At 42.2% G+C, this 11,170-nt stretch overlaps 1 protein-coding gene across 1 annotated transcript; it reads left to right on the forward strand.

The window, feature by feature from the left end:
* The first annotated feature begins 5,202 nt into the window (after positions 1–5,202).
* DEFB116 (defensin beta 116) lies at positions 5,203–10,319 on the forward strand. Its single transcript, XM_040247616.1, has 2 exons — positions 5,203–5,263; positions 10,074–10,319. The coding sequence occupies exons 1-2, from the start codon at positions 5,206–5,208 to the stop codon at positions 10,316–10,318; spliced, it is 303 nt and encodes a 100-aa protein (XP_040103550.1). The 5' UTR covers positions 5,203–5,205; the 3' UTR covers position 10,319.
* Positions 10,320–11,170: the final 851 nt, after the last annotated feature.

Below are 11,170 nucleotides of genomic sequence, written 5' to 3' on the forward strand. Positions count from 1 at the left end.
TTTTTCTAAATTTGGTCTTTAGTATGCAGGACCCTCACTCATATTGGCAGTCAGTATAAATATTCACTTTAAGACTGGAGGCTAATTTAAAAGTTCACATAATAGCCATGAGTGCTGCTGCTTGGCTGATTTTATGTTTGTGAGAACATAAGCCTCTAAAACCTCATGAGGACTGACTATTGCATAAATGCTTTTATATTTCCCTGTGTGTCTCTCATACAAGATCCATTAATGAACTATATTAAGTCAGCATTGGTAATACAAGTATCAGATTTACCGGAATGAGGCTGAGTATCTTTTAGAACTGGAAGGCAGTCATGTTCACTGCTTGTTTAGGATCTGGCAATTGAACAGCTGGATTCAAAAAAGTTCAAAAACCCCTAATAATCAGAACAGCAGAGTGCTGGCACAAAAACAGACATATGGATCAATGAAACAGAACAGAGAGCCTAGAAATAAACCCACACACCTACAGTCAATTGATCTTTGACTAAGGAGTTAAGAATATACAAGGGAAAAAAAGAGAGTCTCTTCAGCAAGTGTAGTTGGGAAAGTTGGACAGCTGCATGTAAATCAATGAAGTTAGAATACTCTCTTACACCATACAAAAAATAAACTCAAAATGGCTTAAAATCTTAAAGAAAAAGTTACTTGAACCAGCTTTTTGGCCAACCCAATATAAGCCATGACACCATAAAACTTTCAGAAGGAAACATAGGCAAAATATCCTCTGACATAAATCATAGCAATGTTTTCCTAGGTCAGTCTCACAAGGCGAAAGAAATACAAGCAAAACTAAACAAATGGGACCTAATCAAACTTAGAAAAAGCCTTTGCACAGCAAAGGAAAACTTTTTTTTTTTTAATGAAAAGACAACCTGTGGAATGGGGAAAAATATTTGCAAAGAATGTGACTGACAAGCGCTTAATTTCCAAAATATGCAAACAGCTCATACAGCTCAATATAAAAAAAAACAAACAACTCTATCAACAGATAGAAAGGACTTCCTTGGTGGTTGGTCCAATGGTAAAGTATCCACCTTCCAATGCAGGGAATGTGGGTTCCATCCCTGGTTGGAGAACTAAAATCCCACATGCTGCAGAGAAACTAAGCCCATTCACTACAACTGCTGAGCACAAAGGCAACAGCTAAAGGGTCTGTGTGCCACATCAGGAGACCTGGCATGATGCAAGGAAGATCCCGTGTGTGGCAACCTAGACCTGATGCAGCCAAATTAGAAAAAAAAAAGAAACAGAAACCCTAGATAGACGTTTCTTCCCCAAAAAAGACATATTGATGGCCCACAGGCCGGGGAAAAGATGCTCCAGCATTGCTAATTATTAAAGAAATGCACATCAAAACCTCATGCTAGTCAGAATGGCTATCATGAAAAAGTCTAGAAACAATAAATGCTGGAGAGGGTGTGGACACAAAGGAAGGGAAACCTCCTACGCTGTTGGTGGGAATGTAAGTTGGTGTAGCCACTATGGAGAACAGCATGGAGTTTCCTTAAAAAACGAAAAACAGAGTTACTATATGATCCGGCAATCCCACTCGTAGGTATGTGCATGCTCAACTTGCTCAGTCGTGTCCAACTCTTCCCAACCCCATACACTGTAGCCCGCCAGGCTCATCTGTCCATGAAACGCTCCAAGCAAGAATATTGGAGTGGGTTGCCATTTCCTCCCCCTGGGGATCTTCCTGACCCAGGGATCGTACCTGCATCCTCTTACATCTCCTGCACTGGCAGGCAGGTTCTTTATCACTAGCACCACCTGGGAAACCCTCCCAAAGTCTGCAGTTGCCCCTAAAGCCCACAGTCTCAGGCTAGTTGCAGGGATTTAACCACTGTACCTGCAACTCAGGAGTGATTTCCTTTTCTCTCCTTTGGTCACACATCCCCTGGTGCTCTACGTTGGTTCTGGCTGTGCCTCTGCTTCTAGGCCGCCCTCCAGTGTCTTATTGCTGCTGCTGCTAAGTCACTTCAGTCGTGTCCAACTCTGTGTGACCCCATAGATGGCAGCCCACCAGGCTCCCCCGTCCCTGGGATTCTCCAGGCAAGAACACTGGAGTGGGTTGCCATTTCCTTCTCCAATGCATGAAAGTGAAAAGTCAAAGTGAAGTCGCTCAGTCGTGTCCGACTCCTAGTGACCCCATGGACTGCAGCCCACCAGGCTTTTCTGTCCGTGGGATTTTCCAGGCAAGAGTACTGGAGTGGGGGGCCACTGCCTTCTCCCCCAGTGTCTTATTAGAGGTCACTTGCTTAGTTGGGGTGAGGAGAGGGAGGGGTACAGCAGACACAGTTGGGGTGTGTGGGGAGAGTGCCTGTTGTGGCTGAGACCTGTGGGAGGGAGGTCGCCACAGTCTGAGGCAGGTGGCCAGCTTCCCCAGGGGAGTTGACCCTGGGTTGTGAGTCCCTTGGCAGAACCAGGCTGCTCAGGCTCCCAGGAAGATGTGAGCAGTGACACGTGCCTGCTCACAGCTTGGTGACAACTCTGGCCCCTGGGGTTGAGGCTATAGCAACCTCGTGTCCTCACCTCTGGCACTTCCATGATTTTTCTACCTCTGGAGCTGCAGACCACAGCTGACTCATCCCCCTAAGGCCGTCAGCCAAGGCAAGGTCCTGGGTTCTGCAAGCACTCAGAGTTAGAGCGTTCCTATGGCAAGGATCTCTTGCTTCTGAGGGAGGCAGGCCCAGGCTTCCCTGGACTCCCTCAGCTATGTCCTACTGGCCGCCTCAGAGCATCTTCAGGGCAGCCAACCCGGTCCTTTCCCTGGGGTCCGATCCCTGAAGCCCGAGCCTCAGCACACTGTCCCCACTCTCTGCGGTGGCGTGGCCATGTAAGCTGCTTCTAGACTGAAGTGCTGTTTGGCAGTGACTCTGGTGAATTCTCTCCATTTTGCCTTCTGAGCAGCTTCCCTTGTGGCTCAGCTGGTATAGAATCTGCCTGTAAAGCAGGAGACCTCGGTTCGATCCTTGGATTGGGAAGATCCCTTGGAGAAGGGAAAGGCTCCCCACTCCAGTATTCTGGCCTGAAGAATTCCGTGGACTGGATAGTCCATAGGATCGCAGAATCGGACACGACTGAGCGACTTTCACTTTCTGCCTTCTGAACACTTGTTGCTGCGCTCCCCTCTGAGGTTCCGATGCTCTCCCGTCCCCGCCCCTGAGGGGGTTTCTGAATGTACCAAAACTTTTCCTCCCTCACGAATCCCTCTCTGGGTGCAGGTTCGGTTCAGTTCAGTCGCTCAGTCATGTCTGACTCTTTGCAACCCCATGGAATGCAGTGTGCCAGGCTTCCCTGTCCATCACCAACTCCGGGAGTTTACTCAAACTCATGTCCATTGAGTCGGTGATGCCATCCAACCCTCTCATCCTCTGTCGTCCCCTTCTCCTCCCGTCTTCAATCTTTCCCAGCATCAGGGTCTTTTCCAGTGAGTGAGTTCTTCGCATCTTGGCTTGTCTTTTTGGAAGTCTGGGGTCTTCTGTCAGCATTCAGAAGGTATTCTGTAGAATTTGTTTCACACGCAAGATGAATTTTTGATTTGTCCATAGGAAGTCATCTCTGTCTCTTGTTCCTTTGCCATTGAAAGTCCAGTATTTTTAATTTTTTAAAGGAATTTCCATATTGTTTTTCATAGTGTCTAAAGCAATTTATATTCCCACTAGCAGTGAACAGGGTTCCCTTTGTTTCACATCCTAGTCAGCACTTGTTTTATCTTTTTAATAATAGTCATTCTCACAGCTGTGAGGTGATATCTTATTGGAGCTTTGATTGGCATTTCCTGATCATTAGTAACTCTGAGCACCTTTTCATGTACCTGCTGGTCATTTGAAAATTTTCTTTGGGAAAATGTCTATTCAGGTCCTTTGTCCATCTAAAAATTGGATTATTTGATTTTTTTTTGCTATTGAATTCCTTATATGTTTTGCATATTAAATTTTATTAGATATATGGTTGGAAAATTTTTTTCACATTTCGTAGGTTGCTTTTTCATTTCTGCTCTATCTTTAATTCAATGAAGTGCAGTTATTCTTTCTATATTTTTTCCTGTGTTATAATTGCTTACAGTGGGAGGAGTAGTACAATTCCATTTGCTTTGGGGAGGGCTAGTCCAGTTTCATTTGCCTTTTCATGTCAAGCTGTGGAAATCTTGTCCTAGGCTTTTCAAATAACATTTTCCCTTATTTCTAAGCTTTTGTTCAAAAGACTAGACTTTATCCATTCATCTTCCACATGACACACTGGAGTAAAAAGTCAATGTGACCTCCTCTAGAAAATCCTTTCATTCCCATTTCTCAAGGGAAGAGCACTGAATTCATCAAACTGAATTTGCATTGTTTAAAACAACGATTAGTCTCTGTTTTTAGCAACTTGCATATGCTTTTGCTTTATTTCTCATATTCTGCCCTTCCATTCACAGATTCAGAATTTCAAAAGCAGATATTGTTTCTAGACTCTATGCTGTGTTAGATATACGGTCTTGGGAACTTACAACATCTTTTCAAATTTTCTTGTCCTCATCTGTGAAGTGGAAAATGCTATCTAACTTCATTGTGTTGTAGTAAGTGTTCATATCTATACCATAGTATTTTGTATAGAAACTGGCACATGGTAGATTCATGGTAAATATGCCTCATTGTTTTTGCCTCATTTCTCTTTCTTTCTTCATCCATGTACACTTCCTGTTCATCTTTTCTTTCTTCATTTTCCTTCCTTCTTCTTCCATGATGCCTAGTATAGGATTGGGTATACAGTAAGTATAACTGATAGAGGGGGACATTCTACTCTTAAGAAAATAAAGACATATGCTTAAAAATGGAATCTTTATTTCTTAGAGTGATGTGTCAATTTTCTCACCGATTGCTTGTTTAATTGACTCATTCATTCATTTTAATTTATCTCACACAAAATGCCAGCTGGTTCTCATTTGCCTTTTTTTTCTGACTGGGAAGGAAATCCCACTTTGACATGGGTGCTGCTGGCAAATCTTCCTCATTTACACAGAGTGCCCAGCCTAGACATGGGATGTGTGTTATCCTTCTGCCTGGCTAACCCCAGGTATGTCTCATCTCTTTTAGTTCACTGAACACAAGCCTGGCTCATTTCCAAAACTAATAAAGGGAGGGCCTTGTCCTACTGCAATGAGATCTATTCAGTCCCCTGCAACACAACCCTCCATTCTCTCTGGACATATCAGTCATGAAGCCTTGTTTAATGACCGTTTCCATCCTTCTGATCCTGGTTCATAAGACTCCAGGTAACTCAGACCTCTCTCAAAGGTTCTGGGGTCTTGCTTGTGCTGTTGGTTTCTTGGTAACTTCTGAGATGACTCCTACTCACATATAGTAGGCACTACCGAAAGGCTTTTCTGGTCTCAGGTTTAGAATGTTACTCCCAAGATTCATCTCATGTCAAGATCACCCTGGTTTTGCTCTGCCAAAACAAATTTAAGATTGCTGTTCTTGTTGTTCCTGGGATAGTGAAGTGTCGAACAAAGCATTTCAGTTAATGCTGTAATTGGGATGGACGTTTGATTCATGGATTTAGTGTGAGAGATTAGATCCAAGTTGGGGAGCTATAGGAGGAATCAATGGTAATTTGGAGTTTGGAGAGTGCATTGTAGTGGGGATAGTATGTGACCTTAGACATAGAGGAATGTTGAAAAAATAAGTGGGGATCAGCAGGGGGTGAGCAATTCTATAAATTCTATAAATGGATTGGGCTGGACTAATATTTTGCTGTAATCTGGAGAGGGAATGGTGGTTTTTTGTGGTTTTATTATTATTATTATTATTATTATTTTGAGCTGGGATGAAGTTGCGTAGAACTGGGAGCTAGGGTAGAGTGAAGTTCACAGTTGAGCTATATTTTGGATTGACACTGTGAATTGGGGTTGAATGGCCTGGCCAGTGTTATGTTTGTGTTAAGTTTTATAACTGAACCTTAGATCGGTATTCAGAAGAGACAGGGCTGGGAGTTTTAGATAAGTGTGTGGTTCACATAGGTGTGTTATTCAAGTAGAGTATATGCAAGCTTTATCTAGGAAGAGGTTGATTTAGCCTGAATTTGGTGATGAATAAAGTTGAGTAAGACAAATTTATCACAGCAGAGCTGCATCTGTTGAAATGGGGAGGACAGATGCTGGATGGAAAATAGCAGAAATATTTTCAAACTGTTTTTTAAAAAGTTTCTTGCTTATGATTTTTCAGGGGCACTGAAGAACAGTAGATATAACTGTAGGCAGTGAGGATAAATGAAATCAGGAGGCTGGAATGTCTTCAAGGCTCTCCTGTAAAATTTTGGATGGTACAGAGAGACAAGGCAGTAGTCTCAACCCAACCCTATAGAATACCAAGGCTGTCTCTCCTTTCTTGGGATTGAATTCAGAGTCAATATGCTTAGTGTTTTCTCCGCTTCCTCTTTTCCTCCCTCTCCTTTTTCTTTCCCCCCTCTCCTCCCCTTCCCCCTATTTTCCTGCTTCTCACTTACCTACCCCTTGTTCCCATCCTGTTTCATCCTACCTACTTGAAATACATTTTTTCTCATGTTTGTTAAAGCTCAGTTTCCATGTTGTAATAGCAGAAACCACAGGTGGGCTTGCCCCCCCAAAAAATCAACAAAAAAGGAAGGAAGGAAGACAGCCTGGAAGACAGGACTCTATGCTTCAAAAGTTGTACATAGCGTTGTTTCTTTAACTGTTTAATACTTTCACCTGGCAGAATTAATGGGCAGGAACAGTTCTGTACAAACTTTTCTGGAATAATCAAAATCATGTTTTCCTTTCATCACCCCCAAACATATGCATTTAAAATTGAAATTTTTGAAAGCTAAGACTCTGTTTTAAAATTCTGTATTATTGGTATTTATCTGAGTACTTTGTACAGAGTAGATTCTGATGAATGTTTACTCAGTGAATGGACATAAAAATGACTTATCTCTAAAAAATATGTATGAGTAGGAAAAACATTAGAAGGTGGATGGAAGAGAATCATGTTTAGGGAGCACACACAGCAGAGAAATCATTTATCATATTGATTCTAACTCTGGATGGAGTTCTTCAGAAGAGTTAGGAACATAAGTGATGTTTTTTAAATTTATAATATTTAACTTGCTCTTAAAACAAGTCCAATGTAGGAAAATGAGCTGGGCAACATCTACGGGTGAATGTGAGGTCAGCAGGGTTGTGTCCCTCACTTAAGGAAGAGCCTGAAGAGTGTTTTCTGGGAAACTCTAGGTTATCACAAAGTATGACACACTTAATTAACCTCCTTCTTCACAAACACAGTTGAAATTTCCTGATCAGGTGCAAACTCTCCTGTTCCCATTTCTTTCATGGGGAGACTCAGGCTAGAGATCCAGAGGTCAGGGACAATGCTGGCATTTAAGACCCGGTCTCTTCTGACTTCAATTTGAAGATGGAAGGATCTTCAACAGTGACATTAACTTGATGTGAGTGTTATTATGCTGCAGGGCAATACAGAGTCAGAACAGCTGAAGGAGTGAGAAGCTATAATGGACTTGAGTTTGTGCAAGCTCCAGGAGATAGTGAAGAACAGAGAAGCCTGGTGTGCTGCAGTCCGTGGGGTCACAGAGAGTTGGACACGACTGAGCCACTGAACAACAAGTAGAATACTCCTGGGCTGCCTTGACCTGATTTTCATAGGAAACGTCAGCTTGCCTGACTCTCATTCTTAATATCTATGTCCCTATCCACTCTCTGGTGACTAGAAAGAGAAGATCTTGAGTGTCTTGCCTTCTATCCAATGGATATGGGAGGAGCAGGAAGTCCTCCAGTTTAGATGTTGGACAAAAGAGGGTAGATGTAACTGGAAAGAACCCCCGACGCTCCTTTCCTCCTATAAGTAGGATGTGCCAAGAGAGATATTTCACGATGAGTGTGAGGGACACTGGAGGAAACATAGTGGAACCATGATGCTAGAGCATGGACGAAGGGGTGCCATTTTTTATCTCCTTCCTCTGGTTAACCAGCAAGCTGGCTGACGTAGCAGCAACTGAGTGCCTTCTCCGGATTGAAATGCCCATTTCTGGTGCCGTTTATACATATGCCAACAGCCCAGTGCTATGGGATATCTGCCACTGAGGCATTTTTCTTCCTTCCTTCCCCTTCCATTCTCTTACATCACCTAAACCTGGAAAATGTTACTTTCTCTTGTCAAAAAATTAATAAGACATTTTTTCTTTGCAGGAAATAACATCAAACTTGCTTTTCCCAATTTTTATTAATGTGGGTGGGCATTTGGAGACCTCTGCATACATAGCACTGAATGCGTGCCTTGGTGCAGAGTGAGAGCTGATAAACTGATGTGGAAGAGGATAGGTGAATGGTTGCAAAGGTCCTTGAATGTTAAGCTATGGGTTTTGAAATATCTGTTGAAAGCTATGGAAGGTATTCTGCCTGCAGATGTCATGCAGGAAGATGCTACCCTCTCCTAGAAATCCTATTATAAAAGAGCCAATGTGATACAGAGAAGGAAGAGCATGGTCTATCATGTTGATCAGAAATTGGAGGCTTCCCTGATAGCTCAGTGGTAAAGAATCTGCCTGCAATTCAGGAGACCTAGGTTTGATCCCTGAGTTGGGAAGATCCCCTGGAGAAGGGAATGGCTACTCACTCTAGTATTCTTGCCTGGAGAATTCCATGCATTAGAGGAGCCAGGCAAGCTATAGTCCATGGGGTTGTAAAGAGTTGAATATGACAGAGACTAACACTAACACCATGAATGTGATACAGAGAAGAAAGAGCATAGTCTATTGTGTAGACCCGAAATTGAAGTATAAGCTATGGAAATGAGGACAAAACAATGCTCTCTTTGAACCTCAGTGTCTTCATCTAAATGATGGAGATAACAGGTTTGATGAGGGTTCAGTGAAATGTGATTTGCAAAATGCTTGATATATTGTAGATGCTGAACATATATGGTCATGATCGTTAGTATTTTCTTTCTAGTGGTTCCTTCGTCCTTGGAAGATTCAACAGGTAACTAACTAATTCTGAAAGTCGCTCAGTTGGGTCTGACTCTTTGTGACCCCATGCTATACAGTCCATGGAATCCTCCAGGCCAGAACACTGAAGTGGGTAGCCATTCCCTTCTCCAGGAGATCTTCCCAACCCAGGGAAAGAACCCAGGTCTCCCACATTGTGGGCAAATTCTTTACTGTGTGAGCCACCAGGGAGGCCCTAATACCACTTCATGACTTATATTTACAGAATGCTGACAAAGTGTCAAGAACTTTCTCAGCTGAAGTGCCTATATACACATGCACATATCTCAATGACTAATACATAGCTATCACTATTCACAAATGGGCTTTAGCCATATGTGGAAAGTGTGTGATAGATGCTCACATGTATACATATGTGTACATATACATGTGTACATATATGCTCAGTTTATGTGTGAATGTGGATGTGTGAGTAAAATAAATTGTGCCTGTGTGCCTCTGTGTGTGTGCTGCCCATGTGCCTACAGTATCTATTTCTGTGGGGCCAAAGTACAAAGAGAAACTTGTATGTATTTGCTCAAATGTTTCAGACTACAAAGGTGTGCAGCTGCTCAAATAAGTGTTCTTTGCCTCAAAGTAGGTGCTAGTTAACTCTGATGAGAGCTGTGTGTGAGGAATATACATCCAAATGAACATTTGAAAACATGTCCAATACATGCTCCCAGTGGCAGTCTTGAAATCCTGGACCCTCAAGAAAAGACTTTCATATCAACCACACTACCTAATGTTTAATTCCTTCTCATTATGTGCTTGATACTTTTCTGAGCATATGATGTATGTTAATTTATTCCTCATAAAATTATTAAGAAGTTGGCTCTGTTACTATGCCTATTGTGAAGATGATGCAAGCGTGAGCCAGAAAATGGAGGTAACCTTGCTCGAGGATGAAAAGCTACAATGAAAGAGTCCAGATTTGAATTGAGATGGTTTTGACTCCATATCCTATGCTCTTAATATTTGTAGGGCTTGTCTTTAAATTATGCCTCTCTACTCCTATTATTACCACTGCTGCATAGAAATTAATATGGCTGTGTTTTTCCCAGGTGGCCTGTTCAGACTCTATTATGGCAAGAGCCAAGAAGAGTCTTGGAATCCATGTCAGCTTCACCACGGCACATGCCGAAATGCCTGCAGAAAATATGAACTTCAATATTTAACCTGTCTAAACCACGAAAAGTGCTGCCTAAAATTTTTTGTGAAAGTGGCAACTGCAAACAATGTGAAGGAGGAGTCTAACTCCAACTCCAGTTTGTCAGTTACAATGCTTTCAAACTATTCTCAGATTTGAATAGCACCAACTTTACCCCCTCCTGGGGTAGTTCTTCTCCCGTCTGGAACACGCTTCCCATAAAAATGCATTCCTTCTCATGTGTGTGTCTTTCATCTGTGAGCAGTCGTTATTGGACAGGGGAAGATTAGGCTGGGAGTTGGGGAGACACGTAGTATAGGAAAGGGCACTGACCCAAGAAGCAAATAGGATGCTAGGGCAGCTCAGTAGATATCGAAGAAGGGAGGAGACCACATTTCTGGTCTTCTTTGGTACCACGAGGAAGGTTATGATTTGTTCTAGAGATTGCAAGAGGGTAGATAAAAACTGAATTGAGTCTGGATGATCCAGTGAGCATGTAGGGGAGATCAGAGTCCTCTGAGTAAACACTTTAGGAATATCCTGTTATGTCTGGTATTACATGACGTCTTCAGGAAAATCAGAATCAGGCAAAAGGATGGTCAGAATTGAGTGTAGGAATCCTTTGAACAAATTAGGACAAAATTTTGTAAGTGGTATAGCAGTTGGAAAGTGGAATAAGCAAGCTTGTCCCTGGGCACTTTTCCAATTTTGAGGCTGGAGGAAAATTTCTGGAAGTGGGGCAGAGATGAAGGTAGTTGTAGCATTAGAGAGGGATTTGGGATGAACATTTTACTTGATGACCTTTAAGATCTTTTCATTCTTGAGAACTGAGGAATACTGTTTTCCCATTCTAAACTTAGCCACAAATATTTGACATGCTACGGCATTTTCATTGTGTTTGGTATACTAATCTTCTTTGGGTGTCTCATCCCATTTCTTTTTTCTTTTTTTTTAAATTGGAGCATAATTACTTTACAATATTGTGATGGTTTCTGCCAAACATCAACATGA

The sequence above is a fragment of the Oryx dammah genome, unplaced genomic scaffold (assembly GCF_014754425.2).
Source record: "Oryx dammah isolate SB20612 unplaced genomic scaffold, SCBI_Odam_1.1 HiC_scaffold_10, whole genome shotgun sequence".
Taxonomy (NCBI): domain Eukaryota; kingdom Metazoa; phylum Chordata; class Mammalia; order Artiodactyla; family Bovidae; genus Oryx; species Oryx dammah.